Source organism: Tiliqua scincoides, chromosome 3, assembly GCF_035046505.1.
Source record: "Tiliqua scincoides isolate rTilSci1 chromosome 3, rTilSci1.hap2, whole genome shotgun sequence".
NCBI lineage: Eukaryota > Metazoa > Chordata > Lepidosauria > Squamata > Scincidae > Tiliqua > Tiliqua scincoides.
Genome location: NC_089823.1, coordinates 168782773 through 168808172, shown reverse-complemented (window position 1 = coordinate 168808172; position 25400 = coordinate 168782773). Strand labels below are relative to the sequence as shown.

The following is a 25400-nucleotide window of genomic DNA, read 5'->3' as shown; positions in this document are numbered from 1 at the left end:
CTGTATGCAGACTATTTTTCTTCCAAGAAAGAGAAAGGAATGTGAATAAAATAGTATCATTTTAATAAGGTGGCAGTGTGAATTCTTCCTGAATGTTTCTTGGGAGGAGGAAAAAAAATGACCCATGTATAAAGATCAAATGAACAAAAACAGTGAATGCATCTGCATTCCACAGCTTAGAAAAATGGCACTGCATTCTAACTAAGCTTAAGTGTTCTTTCTCTCCTCCCTCCCTGCAATTGGGAAATAGATTGCATATCCATGGTTAGAACTGAATTAGACTAAGTACTGAAAGTTCATAAATGGATCTTACAGGCTCTCAATATATGGATAGAGATGTTTGAAAATGATGTTATTTGTTAGTCATAAGTAAGCCCATACTGAAGACTAAGGGTACAATCCTAACCCCTTATGTCAGTATTTTCCAGCACTGACATAAGGGCAATGCAGCTCTGAGGTAAGGGAACAAACATTCCCTTACTTTGAGGAGGCCTCCGTGATTGACACCCAACTGCAAGCACTCTGTATGTGGGTGGACTTTGCAGGTCAGCAGTTCGGTCACTCCGTGGATTGTCTGTCCAACTTTCTTCTGAAGGTTTTGATCACAGTTCAGTTTGCTCCTGAAATTCCATTTATTTCAGTAGGTCTTAAGCATACGCAATGGCTTGACTGTCTTCCTTTATTAGTGTTATCCTTTATTTAAGAAAAAAATTGTACCTCATAAAGAGTGCTTTTATTGGTAATCTTTAACATCAAGATACTTACCTCAGAATCCTATGCAAACTCATGTATTGTTTCATGCTTTGCAGTTCTCCAAGCAGAAGCTGCTGTTTCTTCTACTTAGAGCAATGTTTCCGAAACGTTTTAGCATTGAGACCCACCTTTATAAAAAGTGTCACTACCAGCCGATCAAGCCTTCATAGCTACAGTGGTGTTTGGGCAGCAGTGCTCCCTCCAAGTAGTAGGCTGTTTAACCCTTGATGCATGTAGCCTAATCTACCCTGTCAGTTTTGCAAACAACCAAAAATTGGGTTGTAACCCACTAGTGGACCACAGACCCACAGTCTAGGATCTGCTGATTTAGAGAATAAAACCATATAAACACTGCAATCTTAAGTCTTGAAGCAAGAGCTGCTTAGCAATCTTTTCTTACCTATTCATATGTGCCTGGGATTCAAATTTAGGAGGAAGTTGTTGGAAGAAGGGGTGAAAACAGTGGTTCTTAAATTTTGTTACTGTGACCTGTCAAAAATGACGCCCCCCCCCCCCGCTTCATCTTACAGCTAGTAAAATACCTGGAGTGAGACAATCAGTCAATTTAGTTTTACTTATGGGCGGTGGATTTGTGGGGTTTCAGACAGGAGTCTTCCTTAGTCCTACCTTGAGATTCCAGGGATCTCTTCAGAGATTTGTGATCTCCCTGGGGAGTTGCAACCCACACTTTGAAAACCCCTGGGTTAGAACTAACATTGTAAATAGTAGTGTATCATAAACTGATTTGGTGTTGAACTATGAAGAATTAAAGGACCATGCACTTTTCATTTTCCTCCTTACATTGTGTTTGCATATTTACTGTAATAATGCTGATAATGCTGCATGAATGTTGTATGTGAGTGCCTATATTCCAGTAAGAATGTTAAGGTAAGATATAATCAAGTACTTATTGGATATTTATCTGGACATGTAGATGCTGCCCCATAAGTATGTATGAATTGTTGGCACAATTCATGGGGCAGATTAGGGTCCAAATAGTACATGACTCGGAAAGTTTAATTGGACTTTTTTTCTATTAAATATCCTGCAGGGTCATGTGAAATAGATGAAAACTATGGCAGAGGTGTAGTGGTCTGAAACCCCAGAGAGCAGCTGTTAGTCAGGGTAGAGGATTTTAAGGTGGATAGACCAAAGGTCCAACTTGAAGTTGCGAATCTTTAATGCAGTGGTTCCCAAACTGAGCCATGGCTTCCCAGGGAGCTGTGAAAAACTGCCAGGGGAGCTGCAGAATCCTCGTGAAAAACCTACCACCCTATAAAATGTATAGGATTGTAGCCCTATTGGGGAGCTGCAGCTAATGGCCCAGTAAGTTAAAGGAGCCGCCAGTTGAAAAAGTTTAGGAACCACCACTTTGAAGGATTGTTAATTGCTGATAATGCTGACCTTAAAACAATTGCTAACCATTTTCCCGGAACTAAGTCCCACAGATTTCAGTAGTATTTGCTGTCAAGAAAGTGTATTAAATTTCAGTTCTTAAAGCTTAGAGCTGTAGTGGTGGAACTTACTTCTGAGTAGTCATAGGATTGGGCTGTTGACAAGTTGACTTGGTGGTTTCTGCTAATATTTCTGCACACTATGATTTTGAGTAAAAGGAAGAAAAAGATTTGAAAGAAGACCTAGAAAGGTCTTGAGCTAGATACCAAGGGATTTTTCCTGTACAATTGCAAATTCTCTTATTACTATGGAAGCATATAGCTTACTGGTTTCAATAGAAGAGTATGTGCTCAAAGTAACTTCATTTTTTCCACTAGGAACTCCCCTCCCCCCACTTTCAGTGGATTAAGGTGGCCAATAGCCCCACTGACTTTGGGCTTAGTTTGTATGAAATGTGGATAAAAATATGAAATGTATAGCCATAAATGAATAAATTAGAAAAGGCAAAAATTGTATTTAGGTCTCTGCCTTTAAAGGCATTCTGAACCTTCTCTAAAAAAAACTCTACTGAAAATGTGCAGAATTAGTTCAAGGGCAATAAGAATAATTCCCAAATGGTTGGTGAACTTGGAACAGCACAATAATGGCCTTAACTTGATGGCTTAATGGGTAACATTGAAAGTAAATCTCTAGTTGGCTGGCACAATCTCCACGTATTTTACCTGACCATGCACTGGCTAATAATCAATCCCTTTTCACCACTGCTAAATAATTCTCAAGTCTTATTCATTGCTTTAATAGAATATAGAATTAATTCAACTGTTATACGGTAATTAAGTCATCTTGTAACTGACATACAAGTAATAGAATTCAATCATTTCTGTTTCTTACTCCAACAGGTTGCAAATTTGCAAAATGATGGTGGGATTAACCTAACTTTAGTGTACTACAGAGAGTGAGATTCTGGAATGGCATGACACATTTTAAGCTGATGCTTGCCAAGACATAACAGTTTAAAAACTGACATTTATGCTCAACACCATACTGCCACAGTCCTTACTGCTTCATGACAAACTGTCACTCTACCATTCTGTGTCTAGTTGGTAGCTGTAAAATTATCTTGTTTTAAGTTGCAGGGGCTAGTATACTGTTGACAGTGCTCAGGAGTAAGACAAGTCTGTGCTTCTTGTATGATGGTAGCTAAAAAGTGTCAATTCATGAATTCTATAAAAACAAGGTGCCAGACATGCCCTGGATATGTGCCTTTCCACATGTTCGTTGTTTTCAATATTGCTACAGTGTTGTTTATATAAATGCACGCACTGTTACCCCTCCCCCAAAGCAAATATATAGTTTTATTTTTGCAGTTGTTAAATATGATGTAAGGATGCAGTGGTGCCTATTCTCAGCTCTACCTAACATAAGCAAGCAAGAAAGAATAATTTAGGGAGTGGGGCTGTAGTTTAGAGGGGTAGTTCATCTGCTTTGCATGCGGAAGGTCCCATGTTCAATCTCTAGCATCTCCAGGTTATGCAGAGGAAAAATTCCTGTCAGAAACCCTGGAGAGCTTCTGTCAGTCAAGTGTCAATAATACTGTACTAAATGAACCAATGGTCTGACTCCATATAAAGCAACTTCCCCTGTTCCTAAAGATCTTGCATGTTCTGCTCTTTGGTGCAGAGTTGGGAGGAAGGTAGAATATGTTCTGCAGAGGCTGAGCTATAATCAGGTTGTAAGGAAGAAAGGACATGATGCTGGACCCATCCCACTAAATATTTTAAAATAACATTTATTGCTTGTGGTATGAAAAATGCCTTGAAGTGGTTCATTTTTTGCAACCATTTTGTGAGGTAGGTCATGGTGTGTTGCTCTCATTTTATAGATGAAAAATGAATACAGACTGGAGATTTGAATGTGACTATCCCAGGTCCCGTTGATCTGTAAATTCTCTCTAGTCTCTGTGCGACATCCTTGACTCTGAAAAACTAAAAGTGAATTGTGATGCAGACAAGAATCAATGCCAAGATTTTAAAATACGCCTGTGGTGCTAGAGGGTGATTTGTGATGACCACAGAACAGCACAAAGCAGAAACTTTACTGCTTCTGCTATTAGCATTGAGCAGTCCTTGCCGTCACTGATATGTTAGTTCAGTTCATTACTATTTAAATATCTATACAGGTTAAAAGGAAGGATGAAACAAAATTCATCTCATTTTTCGATTGATCTGCAAATAGCCATGAAAATCAATTTCTTTTCCATGCCCAATTAAAACCAACCATTTCCCTAGCTTCAGGTAAATTCCGCCAAAATTGAGCATGATCTTGAAGGCAGCATGTGATCAGGATCACCCTTTCTGTCAGGGAATGAATTGCCATTTGAATGTTGTCACCACCAGACCCCGAGCATGCTATACACCCTGGCTTTCCAATAGTGTGGAAAGCCAAGAGAAATGCCCTTAAGGATATGCCACACTTCCATTTAATCATGACAGTGTTCAAAATATTGCTGTTGTGTAATTGCTGTGAAATCCAGTTATGCAAACTCTAGCTTCTCTCCAAGCTAGAATCTTTACTACGGGAACAGGAGCCAGAATGGCAAGGATTTATTTTTTCAGTTTTTGTATCTTTGCACTGTGCAACAAATTAGAGGAGTTCGCCAGCAGTGGTATTGCTGCCAAAGGGGCATCAGCCGTTTTGTTCATCCAGCAGGTGTGAGTGAAAAACTCTGTCAGTTGGCATATTGTATTCTGAGTGTATTTGATTTTAGGAGCCCTGTTATCTGGTTGAGTGGATACATCCAGTGAGAATGGAGACAGCCACCATTCCCACAATGTAGCCCAGGACCTTATTCTTTTAATATGGCTTCATTTGAGCACATTATTGAAAAGGACTTTGGCTAAACTTTGCTGGGGTAGCAATTAGGCAAGAATACACAGGAAAATAATTGATTAGGCTGAACCAGACAGTAGGAGGAAGCTGAAACAAGAAAAGGAAGAAAGCTGAGTTTATTACCTCTCCAAACAGCCTTAGCAGAAGACAGGGTGCAACAGACATCAAAGAAGAACAGAGTTCTCAAAAAACGTATCTGCAGACCAAGGATGTGCCTAATGAGAAGCTTGGAACTCCTGTAGTCAGCTAGCCCTTTGATAAGAAGGCACTGTTAATGCCATCCACAGGAGTGAATAATCTCACCAAAATCATTAAGGAGACATGGAAGATTCCAGTTCAAGATGACCCCAGACAGATGATGGGATTCGAAAGTAGAGGAGGGGCTTTGTGGATGGAGCCTGGCCGATGGGAAGACAGCCCTCTACGCCAGCAAATGGGATAATAAAAGATGGAACCCAGAAGATGGAGAGGGTTTTTCTCCTGTGTTTGCAGCTATTGCATTATCTGGACTCTTCTGCCTGCATCTAGGCCAAGTAGGAGACTTTAAGGACCAGCCCTGATGGATAGAGGTTTTGAGAATATGGGTGTCCATGTGTATTAGGAATCAAGAAAGCAATACAGTGGGCCCTCCTTATCTGCAAGTTTGATCAAATACGAGTGCTGCATTGGAGGGCCTCTCATGACCTCCTGGAAGCAACTGGAAGTGTTTTCTGGTCATGTCTGGGGGGGTCTTCTGAGACACAGAAAGACTGGGCATGACCTCCCTGCCGCTTGGAAGTCCAGCCAGAGGCTTCTGATAGGTACTTCCAGTTTTCGGGCCCCAAGGATTATCCATGGAAATTGATATCCTTGAGGGGGGTGGTCTGGGAATGGATCCCCTGCAGATACCAAGGGTCCATTGTGGATAATGTTACTATGTTGTAATCAGTAAAGCTTTCTTTGTTTGAACTTCACTGACTGGAGTTGTTTCTTTCTGAGAGAAGAAAAAGGTCCTGCTGCAGGGGTAAGGATTGGGGATTCCTGATGGCCTTCCTTCATTCTTTCCTCCTGGAAGATAGACCCAGGCCAAAGTGGCCTATCTTTTTGTTTGTGACAGTTTGCACAGCAATACTGTGCTTTTAAAAATTAGTTACGCTAGTGGGAGGTCTGCAAGGCAGGGAAGCCATTTTTTTGAGGGGAATTTTAAGGGAGATTTTGTGGAGTGCCTTAGTGGGTATTAAGCCACAACTTCAAGAGGGAAAACAGTGGAGGAAAGAGAAGGAGGAGCAAAAGGATAGGCAAGTGGCAAATTGCCTTTCTGGTGATGGATGACACCGAGATTCCAAGATAGTCAAATAGGATGGAATTCATAATGCAGCACAAGCAGCAATACACAAACACACTAGAGTGGGGTGGAATGAGAACACACAATTTGGAGTGTCTGACCAGGCTTCTGATAGGATTTTCTGGCTGTAACCTGAAGTGTAATACTTTTAAGACTTGAGACTTAGTCTTATCTAATCTTTTGCGCACGGATGCCTCTCAGTGGCTCAGCCTGGTTCTCAGGGGCTTAGTTGGGCATTTAGTTTGTGTGTGGGAAAAGATAATGGGTTTAGGAAATTGGGGAAATGGATGTGATGTCACCTCTTGGGGAAGGTTTGAGTGTGGCATCTCGTTGGGCATCCAATTTACACATAACCAGACTTTGTATATGAATGGCAAAGGATCTGTGCCTGTAATTGGAAGCCCAAATGGCTGACTTTTCCTTGAAGCATGAAACCCCAAAATTATGCCACTGTCCTGTAGGACAGGCAGCGTGATTTAGTGCAAGATATGGCTGTGTGAAAATTTTCAGGAGGCTTCTCCATGTAAACGGGGGGGGGGGGGAGGGATTTCATGACCACCATGGATCTGTATATATTAGGTCCAAAAGATGTGACTGTTCTCACTTGTATCCCTGTACTGGACAAAATGGTGGAATGGTGCCATTTTCCAAGAGCAGAGTGTTGTTATTGTGGTACCCTTACTATGGAACACTCTTCCAGGGAGATCTGCCAGTTCCACCCTACTGGAATTTTTAAGTGACTAAAGGGCATCCAACGTTATCTGCGGAGGTTCTGTTCCAGGACCCCCTGTGGATAAAGAAACATGCAGATAACAAAATCTGTGGGTTTTGGGGGCCCTGAAATCCTCTGGAGGCAACAGAAGCTATGGTCTAGTCACCTCCATAGTATGTTCTGAGGGCCAGGAAGGCTGCCCTCAGAAGGCCTTTGGGAGGTCTTATGAAGGCAGCGTCTTCGGCCCTCAGAACACCCTCCAGAGGCAACCAGAGCACAGATCCCATAACCTTTGGAGGGTGCATGTGTGTCCAACTCCAACCCATGGTTTTGGGGCCAGTAGATAATGAAATCCGCGGATCCCAAATCCGCCTTTACAGCAGCCCACTGTAGTTATGTCTTCATCAAGTATTCTTTAAACTTCGAATTTTGTCATTGCCCATTGACTTATTTTATGTTGTTATCTCTGCATATTTATTAATTTATTAATCATTGGTTACTTATTGTATTACTCCTATGGTTTCTTTATTAGAATATATATATTGTTTTGATTGTCTTGTAGCAGAATATTAATATAAGCAAATATGTTTCTTCACAGCACCTATGCAGGTCCATTGTGTCCAACTTTTCCTATGTCCAACTCTCATTTGGAACAGTGCATCAAATGCAGTCTAACTTGCAAGTGCATGAAAGAGAGTGTGAAGGAAATTTTATATGTTTTAAGTAATTGTGTTTCTCTTTTGAACAGACTTCTTTTAATTGTGGAAAAACTCAGTGTGAGAAGATGTGTGTGACCCTGAGCAGTCCTTTAGGAAACATCGAGATATATGGATGTGAGACAGGAGTGCATGAAATCAAACTTCAGGAAAATGCAGTGCTCCAGAATGGGTAGGTTTGTCCCCATTGATTATGCTTCCATGTACACGCTGTTGAAAGTAACAACTTTTTGATATAATTTTAATGACAGATATTTGCTTTATAGCATTAGTTTTGCAATTGAAGTAGCTTTTTAATTTTATTTTGATGTATATTATACTCCCGATGAACACTGTGACCTGGAACAACAGATGAGTGCTTAGCTGGCTTTTCTACTGGCTACTGAGTGTTGGTTCTTCCTTTTCTTTGTTGCACCTTGATATTCGAAATATGATAACAAATATGTTCCAGGAATGTTCTCACCACTTGCATCAGATCTATTAATCTGGCAAGATAACCTTAACATGAGTTAGAAGATAAAAAAAAACCCTGCACTTCGCTAGGCTGAGGAGACATGTGGGGTCCTTTTCTTCTATTGAGCTAAGCCCTGGAGAATCTAAGAAAGCAGTGAGTGCTTTTGAAGTCAGTGGGGCATTGTTCTGGAAGCTAAAGTCTGTGCAATGCTTTTCCAAGCTTTGTGGTGAGTTGTCGGTGCTTGGAAAACACAATGAAGTGATCAAAGGTGATCCCTGAGACCTCAGGGACCACTTCTCAGGGTCTCACAGACCACTTGTGGTCCCTGAACCACAGGTTAGGAACCACTGTTCTAAAGTCTAGAATAGAGGGATATTGAGGTGGACCAAGTCTTAAATTCTTCCTGTGTGGCTCGGAATGAAGTGAATCTGAGACTGATATGGTATGAGGCTTGACCTGCTTTGGGCACTAGCTTGATGCATGAGGGGAGTTCATATATTCCTCATATTTGATGGGTAGGTTGAGTTGAGTAATATCCCTAGGCCCCATGTTCCTTTAGTCTCCCAGCATTTGTGTGGATGTAGTCCAAGGTCATAGACTTGACTCTAAAGCAGTGGTTCCAAAAGTCCTACCCGGATTTTGGGAACCCTGTAAATGTTTGCAGGGGAGGGAGCAGGGAAGGGGAGATGCAGCAACATGATAGGATCGATAGTGCTGCTGACGGGGATGGAAGGGTTTTAAAAACATACTTGGGGGTCGCTTTGGCTTTCAGGAGTGTCTGGGAAGCCTGATCCCCTCTGCAGCCATCCCAGCAGCTTCAAAGTGCTGTAATAAAAAAAAAAGCTGTTTCCAGTTTTGTGACAAACTGGAAGTGTTTTTCTTTTTAACAGCAATTTGGAGCTTCTGGGAGGGCTGCAGAGGGGGTTGCAGGCTCTCCAGACCCTCCAGAGAGCCTTAGAGATCCCCAGATAAGTTTAAAAAACCCCTTTCTTCCTGGCAGCAGTATGATCATCCCAACTGTGTTGCTGCCGATTTCTGGGCCATTCCCCTTAAGGAGGAATGGCCTTTTCAGGTTCCCCTGGTGAGTCGTGACCCACCAGTTTGGGAATCACTGCTCTAGGGGCTGATGTCATAGGAGAAAAAGTGGTGGAAAACTTCCTAGAGATCCCAATGATTTAAACAGTTAGCCTGCACATGCCCGATCTTGTCTGATCTTGGAAGCTAAGCAGGGTCAGGCCTGGTTAGTACTTGGATGGGAGACCGCTTGGGAATACCGGTGCTGTAGGCTTATACCATAGTCTTTCGAGACTGAAGGTTGCCAACCAGCCAGCAAAAAGAGAATTAGCACTAAGGAAAAGCTTCAAAGCCATGTCTTCTGCTTTGCAGGCCTCAACTGCTTTTACCAGTTTTGCTAAGGCAAAAAGGTATTTGTGAACATATTTATTTGTATTCGTGAAAAAATGAGGCTCATTCTACTATGCAGGATCAGGTTCTATAGTAAAGTTGTTGTATATGGCTCTTAGAGTCACCTTTATTACAGATACCAGTTGGAATAATCTTCAGTTAAAAGTGAGCGGTAGTGATTGTTTATGCTGTTCCTCATCTATAAATAAGAATAAAGTTTTATATATATATATATATATATTTATATATATATATATATATATATATATATATATATATATATATATATATATGCGCTTTCTGGCTCTCTGCCAATAGAAATAATGCTGTCTCTGCATGAGCATTACCTACAATGCCTCCTGGAGAATTAACATGCCAGTTGCTTTTGAGATACAGCTTTATTTTGTCATTTTGCTCACCTATATAGGTGTCCTTTTCCACTGATTATTTTAGTTATTAACGAAACATGGAGTGGTTTTTATTAAACAACACTGAAATTGATCTTAAAATATTTCTCATTGCAGAAATATTTATAAGAATTGTTTGCCAGTCATAATTGGTTCATTTTCTCATAACAGTTGGTGTTCAGAAACCTCCAGAGTAGTAACAGTGAAGGTTATGTGTGCCTTTGTCCTGATAATCACTTTTCATTTCAGCAAGTCAGTAGCAGAGCTGAATCTTCTCTGTGTGTAGTGTTTTTAATGACCAAGGGATTATAAGTCTTGCAATGCCTGCTCCTGATGGAATCCATGTTATTACTTTTAAATCTTCTTATCCTGTGCCTTCTTCCAGAAAGTCATCTTCCCCTCCCTAGCTGGTTGGAGTAGATGAAGCATTTAGAAAGCTCTCACTCCAAGTCTCCTTGTTTGCGACACAAGGGAGTCTTCAGCACTCGTGAATGAACATCAGTTAAACCTCCTACAAGTGGAGCAAACATTGATTTTGCTCCAAAGATGTCTTTATGCACATAGTGAAAGAGCCACCTTGAGCTTGGAGTATCTTGTTGAGGAAGATAGAGAAGTTCAGATTTTGTTCAGCATGTTTGGTGATTCAAAATGAGGAGATTTATTCACTGAGCTAGTTTTTTTCCTTTGTGGTACAGTTTTCAACCTTTTCAGGTCAGCAACAGAGGACTTCAGTTTTTTCTTTTCATATATATCTGCATTTCTTTTTCATTTTAATAATAGTAAGATTCAAATGTGATAACTGTTGACAAGGGAATGCTACTTAAAGCAGGTTGATACCCAATATAATAATGTGTGTATAAGGAGTCTTGCTGCTCCAATAATTTTTGCTCTTTATAATATGAAAGCCTATGGTTCTGTATTACCTGGACATCTGTATCTACTTGTTGTGTCCTATTACAATAATAAGCTTACTGGAGCAGGAGTTTTATTGTGTGGCAGTGGTCTGTGTAGTTGAAAAAGGGATGTACTGTAATGGGAGGGGTGAGGGTTGACAGTTTGTAAGGAAGATGATCAGATTCTATGAATTGTAGTTTATTTTAACCTTGCAGTTTCAAGCCCTCTCATTTCCTACCCATAATACTTTTTGACCTGGTAGATGGAAAAATGTGAAAGCCTTATGAAGCATAATTAGCAGAAAACAAGGACTTGTATATCAGTGCTACACCAACTTCTAAAGCAAATGTTCAGGTATTTGGTTCGCTCTCTCTCTCTCTCTCTCTCTCTCTCTCTCTCTCTCTTTAACTAATGGATGAGATGCAGAGATTAAAATGCAGATTCTTAGTGGTGGGATTAGATAGGCAATGCCCTGGTACTTTTCTCAAAATGCAACAGAATACTAAAAATGTATGTTAGAGAAATATTACTTCCCTCGCTAGAAATATCTAGACATCAATCTCTATTTCAGGAGATTCAATGGATATGGCAGGAAGAGTTATTATATACTATGATCCTCCTTTTATTAAAAATAAACTGGGCTAGTTTTTCTCCTGATGGCTTTTTGGATGATAACTATAGGATTGTTTATACTTATAGCTGGATGATCAAAGTGGGGGGAAAAACACAACTTTTTGCTGGAGGTAACATTTTTTTAAAAGCTCAGCATAATACCAAAAACTGCAAGGGAAAAAAAGTTTGGCAATCCTATTAAGGCCTTCAAAATAGCACAAATTCAGCCCTTCGGAGTGTGTATTCTTCCCATATCTGCCTGCACTGTTTTGTAAGCTGGTGATTTTGCATAGTAATTACAGATGTTGGTCCATTTGATATGTGCAGTGAATAAACTCTGCTGTTTTTCAAACATACTTGTATTTAACCAGAATAACTCAATATAAAGCTATCCAATAGTTTATTCTTTGAACAAATTCAAAGTGTGGCAATAAAATAACAAGTATTGAGAAACCTATGAGATTGAGTTCTCATAAACGTAAGTTGAAAACCAGTGTCTGGAGTGTACCAGTTCAGACTCTGCCATATAAAAAGTTCCCACGCTTGCAAAAGATTAGTATGTTGGGTATGCGTGTATGTCAATCTCCAGGATAGCGTTGAAGGACCACTTTCTTCTCTGTTGTTGTTCTCCGCCTTGGATCATGTAAAAAATCATGCATACAACATGCTACTGTCATGCATGAGATAGATCAAGCTGTCACCAGTGAAGGAAGCCTCCCACCCAGCTGTTGTCTGTCTGTCTGTCTGTCAACAGCCCACAAACTGAGTTATCTGAGGAGGGAGAAGGGCTGGGAATGTCTTCATTGACATCCTTGCTTTGCTTCTCTCCTTTCTCACTCTCATATTCCAACAAAATCACACAATTCAACCTTCTCCAGGTAGGTCAGAATGGGCAAGGTTATGCAAGATGGAATGCTGATTGCTCTTTTGGTTTAAATTGGTTTAAATTGGTTCTTTGGTTTAAATTAAGAACTAAGCAGGATTGTTATTAATCACAACAAAAGAAATAGGTTTATTTAGAAATAAAAAAATGGGACGAGGGTCAAATTCTATACTTGCATTCAAGATACCAATTTAAGTACAAAACAGATTCAAATAAAATTTCCCTGACTATAAGTTCATGTATTTTAATCGGAATCTTTCTGGAGATTTTTTAGAAATATACCCTTTCCTAGATGGACAGCATCATGGTTTTCATCTGGCTTGGCTAACATCTCAGCCTGCAGTACACATCTTGCAACATTCATCTCTCACCACTTAGCACAGCTGGTCAGTTTTCTTTCATCCCATTTTGTCAGGATTAGCCCCTAATCCTGTTAGGCTAGTTTGAGATTAATGGGCACTCAAATTTTCTACTCCTGTGTCAGGTGAATGGACTGGACCAGTGACCAGGTGTAAGGTAAACTCAGCAGAGATCCTAGGTTTTGGTCAAAGCTATTCTCTTGGGAAGTCAAGCAATGTGCATTTGAAGGGGAATTACTATGGACAGCTGGAGAATCAAATAAGCTGATTCCCAGGTCAACCTCAGAGAGCTGTCATTTTTCGGGGGAATAAAAAATGCTTTCCTCAGGAGAGCAGTGCCTGTCTGTGACAAAGATAGGGACTTGTAGCCAAGTCTTCTCAGAACTTTTCTACTGGCTGTTGTACCACCAAGTAAGGAACAGAAATTGGACTGTGTGGAAGGGAAATTAGTATGGAGGTTTTCACTTTCTGTCCACACTGTTGGCTACTGCTTGTAGGAGCAGCACATAATGCCATATCATGCATTTTATGATATGAAAGAGGAAGTGCAAGGCTGCTGCTTTTGACAACAGCCATGTGTTGGCAATAAGTTTTGGTAGCAAGATGGGTTTGAAGCTACAACTTACATTCTTTTTAAAAAGGGTAGGGAAGCAATATGTGAGATAAAGCACATACGAAGATTTCTGACTAGTGTACAGCATTCTGATATGTGTGAAATGAGAGGCACCAGACTTTGTAGTTCTGTCAGGTGGTTTATGCTGAAGTGTTGTTGCCAGAAAGCAAGCTGTGCTATATTGGTAGAGAGACTAGGTTTGGGTAAAATGCTATTTATCATAAAATTCTACAGAAGTTTTTATGTTAACTGCTTCAAGCAAAACAACAAATAGTCATGTGGCTTCTTGCTTATTTCAGGTTAGAGCAGTAGCTGTTGGAGTACTCCAAATATTTTTTACATGGGAGCATAAACTGAAAGTTGCCCTTGGAGGATTGCATTCCTGGAGACCTTTTCCTTCACAAAATATTTTCTGAATCTTATCTAGCTTGCCTGACACAGTGAGATTCATGACTGACTAGGAATTTGAATCTGGGTCTTTCAGCCTTCGTCTTCTGGGTCTTTTTCATAAGAAAAATTAAAACTGTTTCGAAGGAGAACTGAAGGGATGACACATGTTTCAAAGTAGCCAAGTTTCTATATGTTCATTTAATTGACTTGTTAATTGATGTAGCACATGAAATTGAAGAGTTAAAAATTTATAAGAGATTCATAATTGTGAATGTAGTATTTATTTCCTTCACAGAAGAAATCTTATAAAATTTAGCTTTTTCATTAATGTATGTAAAAATATTAAAAGCTTTTGTAAATTGCATTAAAAACTTATGTTGGCTGCCCTGCATTTTCCTATTTATTAAAACTTTTCAAGCAGTAAAAACATTTTACTTGTTAATGAGGGGAAGTGGAGAAATTAATGAAAGAGCTTGGATTCTCCAAGATGTCTCCTTTTAACCATGCACAACCAGCTCTCTTTTCCCCCACTCTATGTAGTTTAATTTCTGTGTTAGGGTTCAGTAAGCAAATGCAAATAGATGTAATGATTTGCATCAGTAGATTACGTCTCAGTTTAATATCCTCGGATATTTTGGTCAAGGACTTTTTTCTTTGTTAGGTTGGCACTGTTTTTCTACAGTAAAAATTTATAATTGCAATATTTATGATCAAAGTCTCTTATGTTTATCAGTTTCCAAAATCAAGGTCTTAGATTGCTACATTTCTTGTAATGAACAAAAGTTTCTTTTAAAGATGAGAATTAACTGATATTTAGTAAGGTTTGGACATTTCTTGTGTCTTTTCATAACACCTTTCTTTCTCATTCTCGCACCTGTTGCAAGGTGTGGAACGTTCCCCAGAAAAGGCTGGTGCTGTTTTCACCAGATTCCAGGTCGAGTAACTGATCTTTTGACAAGTTGTTTTGGACAGGAAGTGATTTTCCTTTTGCTTTGCTAGATTTGGACAAGTATCCAACTTCCATGAAATGGAGTTTCTTTGAATTGATAACTGCATGAAGGAACAACTTCAATAAGTTGGCTAGTAGGCAAGGCTTCAGCTTCCCATTTGAAACAGAACCTTTTACAAGTCAAAAGTTCTGCGATTGATGAAAAACTGAAGCAGAGAGAAATTGGCTTTGTGTTGGAGACACCTTTTATCTAGCAGATTTAGTATCCCAGCCTGCAGACTGGCTTACTTGCTCATGAGCAGATCTTGTGTACATCTGGAAAGGGCAACAGTAAAGTATTCCAGGGCAAAAAGTGCCACGTTTATTTAGTGTGATGTTTCTCAAAGTATACTTCTAGGAGCTCAGGAGCTCCACAAACATACCATAAGCGGCCGCTGTCTGCCCCATACTGCACCACTCTGTGCATGTGCCAGTGCTCTGGGGCTCCCCAAGACTGCCCAAGTGCTGAAGGGGCTCCACAAGACTCCTTTTAGAAGTGTAAAGAGCTCCGGAAATTGAAAAGTTTGAGAACCGCTGATAGTACATTGTCTCCAAATGTTTTCCAAGTTCATCTTAATGCGGAACTCATTTTGTGTATTGATAGGCTCTTTCTTATGGAGTGATGAGGACTTCTCCTTTCAGTCTTTTTTCAGTTTTTTTGTCTTGTCACTTTAAGAATTTTTTCAGCAGTTATGCTTTCTCTAAACTCCACAGGATAGATAAGCTTTTAATGAGAGAACTGTTGTTGAGTTCTCTACGCCATGCCCGCTCAAACCCTAGCCCGGGGACCAGATCTGGGATTCAGACAAACCTAACTGCCCAGTGAGCGGACCTTACCATTCCACTCCTGCACAGCTTGTCATCTGGGTGGACCTGGGCACCAGGATGCTCTGGGCAGTTATGTCTGCCCGGATGTCCTGTCGTGCAGCGTTCTGGAATGCTGGGAAACAGACATACACCCAAGCCTACCCAGATGATGAGCTGTGCAAACTGCGGTCTGGATGGGGTCTGCGTTCCGGGTGCATAGCGGTCACAAGTTTGGGTGCTGCTGCTCAACACAGCTGTAGCCACCTGTTCCTCTTATGGATCTTCATTCATACTGTATTTAATTTGTTGAACTGTTCCAGTCAGTTATCTTTCCAGTTTGCTGTCTTCTCTTGAAAATAAAATGTTGGGATTTAATTTTTCCATTATTTTTTCGCCAAGAGTCAAGGACAACAAGCCTCCTTTTTTCATCTTTATAAACTAGATAACTCGGACTGAACAGATATATAAAAATAATATTGTGTAGCTTAAATAAATAGCGTTTTTTAAAGTGTTGGTGTTTTCCGGCATAAGAAAAGTTGAAGGTGAGTTCTTTTGTCCTTAGGGTATACTGGCCTGCAAATCATTCATTTCCAACACTACTTTGTCACTTGCTATTTACATTTTATGACCCACAGCTATGAGTTTTATATCCTGACTCCTTATTAAAGCACAATATGTGCTAAGATAGATTTTTAATTAGCAAAAATACTATGAGCATCAGTGACAACAATACAAAAACTGATTGACAAGTCTGGCAGGTTTATTAGCAGCACAATCAATTGGGAAAAATTCAGCTTGATGGCTGCCAAGTAAAGAGAGAGAGCTAATTAAAAATACTGCACAATTTATAGATTGTGACATGATGAAATATTTGGGAATTAAGTTGATGTTGAACCAGCAGAACCATATTTATATCAAGAATCTTATAGTAGATAATCGAGAAATAGAACACTGAAGAATTTTCTAGTTTAATTTCCAAAACATGCTTCCAACCACCATTCACATTGTGCTTACCTGACTTGGCTATACACAAACCTGCTTCTCGGAAATGAACCTCATATCCAAAGAGTTCTCACTTGGTGAGAGTTAGGAATTCCTGTGGAAATGAATATTTTTACCACTTCCCGTTGTGACACATTCATGATCAGCTACACACACACAAAGGTTATTGTGTGTGCACGCACTCTAAGGACCCAATCCTATCCAACTTTCCAGCACTAATACAGCTTTGTTCCGTTACCTTGAGGAGGCCTTAGTTTCTGCCCACCATCATCTCAGGATGCAGTACATGCTCTGTTGACACAACTGCATCAGTGTTGGAAATCTGGATAGGATTGAGCCTAAAAGTGGATTTTATTTTTCTCTTTACAACCACAGCAGGCAGTTTCTTCTGTGGTTTCGAGATGAGTCCTTCTCTACTACTAGGAATTTCCTCCTCTTGGTAGTCAGGCGGGATCACATGCAGTTAAATACCAGAGGGAAGTGGCTCCCTTCTCTCCTCAGTCTCACTCTGCCAGGCAATCAGGAAACCACAGAGAACCCAGCAGTACTCTTATCCTTCCTTCCTTTCCCCTTCTTAGCTAGGGTTATGGGGAAGGAAGCTTCAATAAGGGAAGGGGAAAGGCAATCGGGAAGGGCATATAGTCAGTAAAGAACTTAAGTTTCCTGGCATGAAGAGGAACAAACTTTGGCTACAGCTCAGGAGAGGAAACCAAAACCACAGCCAGCTTGGCTCACTTGACAGAACCTGGATCAAAAAGTGCTGTCATTCACACCCTTCCCCTGCCCCAGAAGAGGTTATAGTTTATTATTACTTACAATTTATTTTCCTACTTTCAGACAAGCTCCTATGAATTCAGCTAGAATGCTTGTTAGCTTGGTGCTTTCATGTTTTGGGAGTAGCATATAAAATGAATATTAGTATAAGGTAGACTGAGATTGAGCTGTGAATCAGGATTTTCCTGTTTCAGAACTCACCATTCCATGAGTTATCACTTGGTGTCCTTAGCTTCTCAGTCTTAGCTTCCCAGCTCCAATATGAGCATGAAGATAGTTGATTTACAAGATGGTTGTAAAGATTGTATCAAAGTAATACAGGTGAAGTACTTTACATTTTGCATGCTTAGAGCACTTTATAAGTGCTCTAAGGGCAGGAGGTCTGGTCTAGAGGGTAGAGCCTCCATTTGCCTGAAGATTAACATCCACAAGGTCGCCAGTTCGAGGCCACCGGCACCGTGCGACCTTGAAGCAGCTGGCAAGCTGCAGCTGAGCTGTTCCATCTGCTCGGAGCGTGGGAGGATGGAGGCCAGAATGTTAAACCAGATCGGAGTGTAACAGCTTGAATGTGGTGGTTCTTGAAAGAGAGAACCTTCTTTCAATTTGTAAAAATCCCTGCGTGGATTTAATAAGCCTGCCTGTGTAAACCGCCTTGAATAAAGTCTTGAATAAAGACCAAGAAAGGCGGTATATAAATACTGTATATTATTATTATTATTATTATTATAAATGTTAGGCATGGTTTGTTAAAATGCCTGGTCTTCTTATAAGTTGGAGTTGACATAAACCATTGAAGAAATAAGCTGCTTTTTAAATATACCCAGTATACTGCAGTGGTTCTAAAACTTTTTAGCATGGGATTCACTTTTGAGAATGACAATCCGTCTGGGACCCACTGGAAGTGATGTCATCAACCAGGAAGTGATGTCATGGCTAGAAGTGACATCATCAAACACGAAGTGTCCTCATTGTGAAGCAAGAGTTGGAAGTGATGTCATCAAACGGGAAGTGATATCTCCCTTTAATACAGTCAATGCCACATGTATTAATAATAAATAATAAATAAATAAATAAGATATATGAGGGTATCTCATTGCATTTTATTAGTTTTTATTGGGTAATTTCTCAACCTCAACCTCAATTTATTGGGTAATTTCTCATCAAAAATGAAGTGTCCTCATTGTGAAGCAAGAGCTGGAAGTGATGTCATCAAACAGGAAGTGACATCTCCCTTTAATACAGTCAATGCCACATGTATTAAGATATATGAGAGTATCTCATTGCATTTTATTAGTTTTTATTGGGTAATTTCTCAACCTGTTTCTAATAGCAAAGTGTAAGAAAAAAAAAACCTATTCACAACATTTATACAACAAAATAATATCCTGGACTGCAGGGTTGCCAGAGCAAATATGCAGTTTGGAAGAATTTCAGCATCTCAACTTATTAGAACCATAGTAAGCCACAATTTCATGAGCTGGGAACCTAGAAAAATGAAAGCAATTGCAACCAGCTCATCAGAGCCACACTAGCAATTAAGGGCTTCCTACTGCACCAATCTCAAGTCAGGCTTTGAAAACTGTCTTGTGCACAAACCAGCGAGGCTGCAAAGGAGAGCACAAGGACAGATTTCTGCCTTGCGTTTCAGAGACTTTCTTGCAGAAGATCAGCAAATGCACCTTCCCACCTCCAGTTCTAAACAATTTCAGGTGGTTTCTAGGTAGAAGTTAGGCGGGATTCAGGAAAGGAGAGGTGTAATGATGTAAGCAAGGATGGAAGCAGGCAGGAAATCAGAAGGTTACCCAGGGGGACTTGGAGATGGAAAACTGGGAATTTGGCAGTAGGGGAGAGAGAGGGGAGAAGAACTGGGGGGAGGAGGGAAAAGTAGAAGAAATTTTCCTCAAAATGCTCTCTGAGAACAGTGTAACATTCTCACTGTCCCAACAGGCAGTCTGTGTGTTTTTGTTTTTTTTAAAGAAAGGGCAGCTGCCAGAACAACCACCACCATTGCCATCACCTCAGTTCTTTTAGCCCATTTCACATGCCCTTGCAGATCACTAGAATGCTTAATTCCCTTGCCCCAGTTTGCCCACCCCACTTCACATACTCCTGCAGAGCACCAGCTTGCTTAATTAACTTCCCCATTTTCCCCACCCCATTTCACACACTCATGGAGATCACCAACTTGCTTAATTCACTCCCTCCGTTTCAGGTATTTCTGCAGATCACCATCTTGCTTAATTTACTCCCCCTTTTTCCCCATCCCATTTGACATACTCCTGCACTCACTCACCCCAGCAGTTCTTCAGTTCTGAAGGTACTCTACAGCCTTGCTGAAAAATGGCAGTGCCCAGGTTCGCCAGCTTCCAGGATGGTGCCGTCCAGCTCACTTGCCCTATTCCAAGATGGCAGACATCAGCCTATCACTACACACCAAAGATCCGGTCACGACCCACAGTTTGAGAAACAGTGCTGTATAGAATGTGGGTATCTAAGCTAATGGTGTTTCTGTGTACTACCCTGGCTAGTCAAGATTCATTTATTCTTGGATTACACTTCCATTCCAAGGGATATTCTTCTAGTTTTATTTGGACTTGATCCATGAGAATAATGCCTGGAAAATATATCGATTTGCATTCAAGTTTAACTTCTTTGAAATAATCTCATTTCCATTGAGCAGTCTTGTCCACTTGTTTTAGAGCCTAGGCTCTGAGTCTCTTAGATTTGTTGCTATTTGCAATTTCTGTTGGTCATGGTTGGGGTCCTCTATCAATTCTTGTAGGTCACATGTGTTCTTCAAGAAAATATTACTTGTAACTCTTGAAGTTGTTCAGCCGCTCTTCATTTATGCAGATATCCTCAGGGTTTTAAGATTTATCCCTCAGTGTGAAGTGGAGGGTATCTTCTGGATTATGACGGCATGTCTTTCAGAAACTTGTTTGCTTCTCTTTATCTTCCTTGAAATATACACTTCTTATGGAAGTGTATAAGAATGATAGGCAAAAAATAACCTCAGAAAGTATACACTGTCTTGTTTAGTGAGCAAAATCCTAAACATATTTTAAATGTTGGAAAACTTTCAAAACCGTTTCTAGCAGTTGCAGTATAAAAAATGAAGAGTATGCAAACTAATATAAAGGAAGAGGATGCAGAAATAAACTTCTCAGTCTTCCTAATACAGGTTCCTTCAAATTGACACTGTCTAACATTTATGTACTTCCTGTTTATGTGTTTCTTCAGAGGAATGGAAAAGGAGTCTGGAAAAATCAAGATTTCCGTTCTTTATGACTCAGTCATGTTGCAGTCAATGGGTTGTGTCCTTAGAAGGTCTCTTATGATTAGAAGTTCCATTCATTCAAGGGGTGAGATTTTTGGCAAATCCTCTGCAACCACCATCTGTTTCTGAGGGTTCCCTACAGCTCAATCCTATGCTTCCTGGTGCCCGTTGGAGCAGCGGCACCAAAGTAGCTACCGCTGTATCCAGTAGGTGCTGGGAAGCTGTTGGGAGTTTCCCCAGCGGAAGGAGACTTTCATCCCCTTCCCCCAGAGAAAATGTCAAGATCTGCAAAGGGGCTTCTCAAGTCTGCACTGGCTATTTTGCTGTTGCAGACTTGAGAGACTTTGTCAGGATTTGCAGTCCAACACAGAGTTCAAGATATGGTGGAGCAGAGCTTTGCCAGTCCTACTCCTTTGTCTCCCCTCCCCCAGAGGCTACACTGCCACCCAGCGGTTTCAGTTACCCCCCAATGGTGGTGAGTTATCCTCCTGCTGGTACAGGGCCCAGCGCCAGCACTCCCTACTTGCTCTGTGCCTAAACGTGCTTTATGGCATCAAGTGCTGGAGTTAGAGCACAGTGCAGAACTGGGAGGATTCAGGATTGGGCCCTTAGTCAGGCAGCTGCAGAGGGAAGGGGCAGATGTGTCAGACCAAAACTTGAACCCAAAGGCACCTCTAAACTCAAACCTTTTTCTCTTGGTTGCCTTTAACCTGACCTGGAACCAAACCCCAAAACATAAAAAGTGATAGCTAACCCAAAATAAGTAATTCAATAATCTCGCATCCAGTTTTCAATTGTATTGGTAATGTTTTCTGTGTTTTTTTTGAAATTATGTTGGATGTGTAGGCGGGTCCTCATATCTGCAGATCCGGTATCTATGGATTCAGCTATCTGCAGATCCTCCTTCTCCCCTTGGTGGCCATTAACATAGTATGCCTTACTGAGGAGAAAGTGTTCTTCTTTATTCGGGTTTGCCATAAGCATTCAAGCTTGTAGCAACATGCAGGCAAGTTGCTGGCAGCCTGAATGCTTGAAAAGATTCTATCAACATTAACAGGAAGTAGATCTAAACTATGTTAACAGTTGGGGGTGTGTGTGTAGGATCTGCGAAGACAGGGTTTCCCCCATATCCACAGTTTCTGTATCCATGGGTGGGGGCTGGAATGGATCCCCTACGGATATGTGGGCCCGCCTGTGTTTTGTTTGTAAATATCTTTTCTTTTTTCCCCCCAATATATTTTATTCATTCATTACAGATACAGGAAGGGAAATAGGCTTAACTTTGGGTAGGGTACGACACAGGTTACACATAAGGGTTGGCCCCAGATTCCAACATACATCATTCAATTAACTCAAAAACACAATAATCATCAATACAAAGGTTCGCATATTTATCAATATAGAAAAATTAATTTTTACGAAACACTCAATTTTATCTAACTAGATTTATCTACCCAATCATAAAAAAACTTCCAATATTTTCTTACTCTATCTAAATCTCTCTCATTCTTTCTGTTAAAACTTCCATTTCTGCTACTTCATAAATTTTATCTATTAAATCTTCCTTAGTTGGTACATCTATAGATTTCCATTTTTGCGCAAACAATATTCTTGCCGCTGTAACAATATTTACAGTAAGGTGTTTCTTAGGTTGGTCTTTAATTTCTGATGTCACATTTAGGAGGAATATTTCTGGTTTGAATGGTAATACACAATGCAATATCTCTTGCAACACTTTATGTATCATATTCCAATATTTCTTTGCTTATTTGCATGTCCACCACATATGATAAAAAGTTCCTTCTAGCTCATTACATTTCCAACACTTATTTGATAATCCACAATACATTTTTGCTAATTTCTCTGGCGTTACATACCATCTATAAAACATTTTATATAAGTTCTCTTTAAAAGTCACTGCTTTAGTTATCTTAATATTCATATTCCAAATTTGATTCCAATCATCCATTGATACATTATATCCAAAAATTTTTGCCCAACGCACCATTGCATCTTTAACAATCTCATCTTCCATTCTAATCTCCAGGAGAAAACTGTACATTTTTCTTATATACTTCCCCTCATCAATCAAAAATATTTTATCAAAACTTGTATATTGTATTGGCAACCTTCAGTCTCGAAAGACTATGGTATCGCGCTCTGAAAGGTGGTTCTGGCACAGCGTCTAGTGTGGCTGAAAAGGCCAATCCGGGAGTGACAATCCCTTCCACACCGGGAGCAAGTGCAGTCTGTCCCTGGTCTGTCTCCCTGGCTATGGGCCTTCCTTCTTTGCCTCTTAGCCTCAGACTGTTGGCAAAGTGTCTCTTCAAACTGGGAAAGGCCATGCTGCACAGCCTGCCTCCAAGCGGGCCGCTCAGAGGCCAGGGTTTCCCACTTGTTGAGGTCCATCCCTAAGGCCTTCAGATCCCTCTTGCAGATGTCCTTGTATCGCAGCTGTGGTCTACCTGTAGGGCGCTTTCCTTGCACAAGTTCTCCATAGAGGAGATCCTTTGGGATCCGGCCATCATCCATTCTCACGACATGACCAAGCCAACGCAGGCGTCTCTGTTTCAGCAGTGAATACATGCTAGGGATTCCAGCACGTTCCAGGACTGTGTTGTTTGGAACTTTGTCCTGCCAGGTGATGCCGAGGATGCGTCGGAGGCAGCGCATGTGGAAAGCGCTCAGTTTCCTCTCCTGTTGTGAGCGAAGAGTCCATGACTCGCTGCAGTACAGAAGTGTACTCAGGACGCAAGCTCTGTAGACCTGGATCTTGGTATGTTCCGTCAGCTTCTTGTTGGACCAGAAACTTATATCTTCTTCATATAGACCTATTTTTTGGTCTTCTCGTAATCTTGTTCTTATTTGCATTTCATTCCACCAGTCCAGCTTTATTACTTTCTCTTCTAACTCAGACTTACTTAAAATCTCTCCTTTATTATTCAACAAGTCACTGTATGGTTTATTTTGATCTTTTTTAATCCAGTTCGGATTGGTTGCTATTTCGAGCGGTTTTATCCATCTAGGTAATTTAAAATATATCTTATATTTTATCTGGTCCCATATCCAAATTAGAGATCTTCTTAAAATATGTTGTTTAAAATATCCATGCTGTTTAACTTTATCATAAAAGAGGAACGCATGCCAGCCTATTTGTAAATCGTGTGCTTCTAATGTTAAGATTTTTTCGTTCAATACAAGTCCCCAATCTTTTATCCAGTTTAAGGCTGCTGCTTGATAATATAGTTCCCAGTCTGGTAATCCAAATCCTGCTCTTTTTTATCTTCTTGCAATAATTTCAGTCTTATTCTCGGTTTTTTACCTTGCCAAACAAATTTTGTCGTAATTTTGTTCATTTCTTCAAAAAAAGCTCTCTTCAAAATAATCGGAATAGTCTGAAATAAAAACATTAATTTTGGTAATATTTTCATTTTCAACAAAGCTATTCTTCCCATTAGAGATAGTTGCAGTTTATTATATTTCTCCAAATCTTTTTTTATTTCTTTCATTAATTTGATATAATTATCTTCCATTAATGTACTTGTCTTTTTTGTAATTGTAATTCCTAGATATTTTACTCTGTTTGTTATCTGTAGTCCAAATGCCTTTAATCGTTCTATATCATTATTTTTTTATGTTTTTAAGTATCATTTTGGTCTTCTGGTAATTTATTTTTAAACCTGCTACTTCTCCATATTGTTTTAAGTCTTCTATCAAAAATTCCATGGAGTTGAGTGGATCTTCCAAAATAAATACCAGATCATCCGCAAACACTTGTAATTTATATTCTTCACTTTTAATTTTGAGCGGTTTTACCCTATCATCTTATTACATTATTCAATATTTCTAATGTCAAGATAAACAACAATGGTGAAAGTGGACAACCTTGTCTTACTCCTTGTTGAATATTAATCTCTCTCGTCAAATCTCCATTTACTCTTATTCTTGCTTTCTGGTCCGAATATATTCCTTGTATCATCTTGATAAATTTTGGACCAAAATCTAATTCTTGCAGACAATTAATCATAAAGTCCCAATGTAAATTGTCAAAAGCCTTCTCCGCATCTAGAAACACTAGAGCTAATTTCTTATCTGGATGGGCTTCAAAAAATTCCAATATATTTATTATCATTCTCACGTTGTTTTTTAATTGTCTTTTTGGTAAAAAACCAGTTTGATCTTCTTTGATTATCTGAGTCAATACTTTCTTTAGTCTTGTAGCTAAAATTGAAACAAAAATTTTATAATCCGTGTTTAACAACGAGATGGGTCTATAATTTTTAATTTCTTTTTCATCCGTGTCTGGTTTATGTATCAAAGTAATTGTTCCTTCCTTCCATGAATTTGGCATTTCTCCAGTCTCCCATATATCATCAATGACTTTTTAAAATGGTAACAACAATACTTCTTCAAATTTCTTATAATACTCAGCTGGTAATCCATCAGGTCCTGGCATTTTTTGAAGTTTTTGTATTTTAATCGCTTCTATAATTTCACTTATAGCAATTGTATTTTCCAATAAATTCTTTTGATCATCTAAAATTTTGATACTGTTATTTTTCTTCAAATATACTTTTTGTTTCTGGTGTTCTGTATTTTTTCTCCCATATAATAACTGATAAAATTGTTCAATAATTAATTTTTTCTTTTCTAATTCTGTTTCTTCTTTCCCTGTCAAATCTTTCAATATCTTAATATGATTTTTTTTGTCTTTCTTTTTTAAGCTTGTGGGCTAACCATCTTCCTG

The 25400-nt window shown here is 39.7% G+C and overlaps 1 protein-coding gene across 1 annotated transcript in view; it reads left to right on the top strand.

The window, feature by feature from the left end:
* MGMT (O-6-methylguanine-DNA methyltransferase) overlaps positions 1–25400 on the top strand; it is a 229596-nt gene that overhangs the window by 42887 nt on the left and 161309 nt on the right. Inside the window, exon 3 of the mRNA XM_066620619.1 lies at positions 7822–7961. Within this exon, the coding sequence (XP_066476716.1) occupies positions 7822–7961 (140 nt within the window). The remainder of the gene's footprint in view (positions 1–7821; positions 7962–25400) is intronic.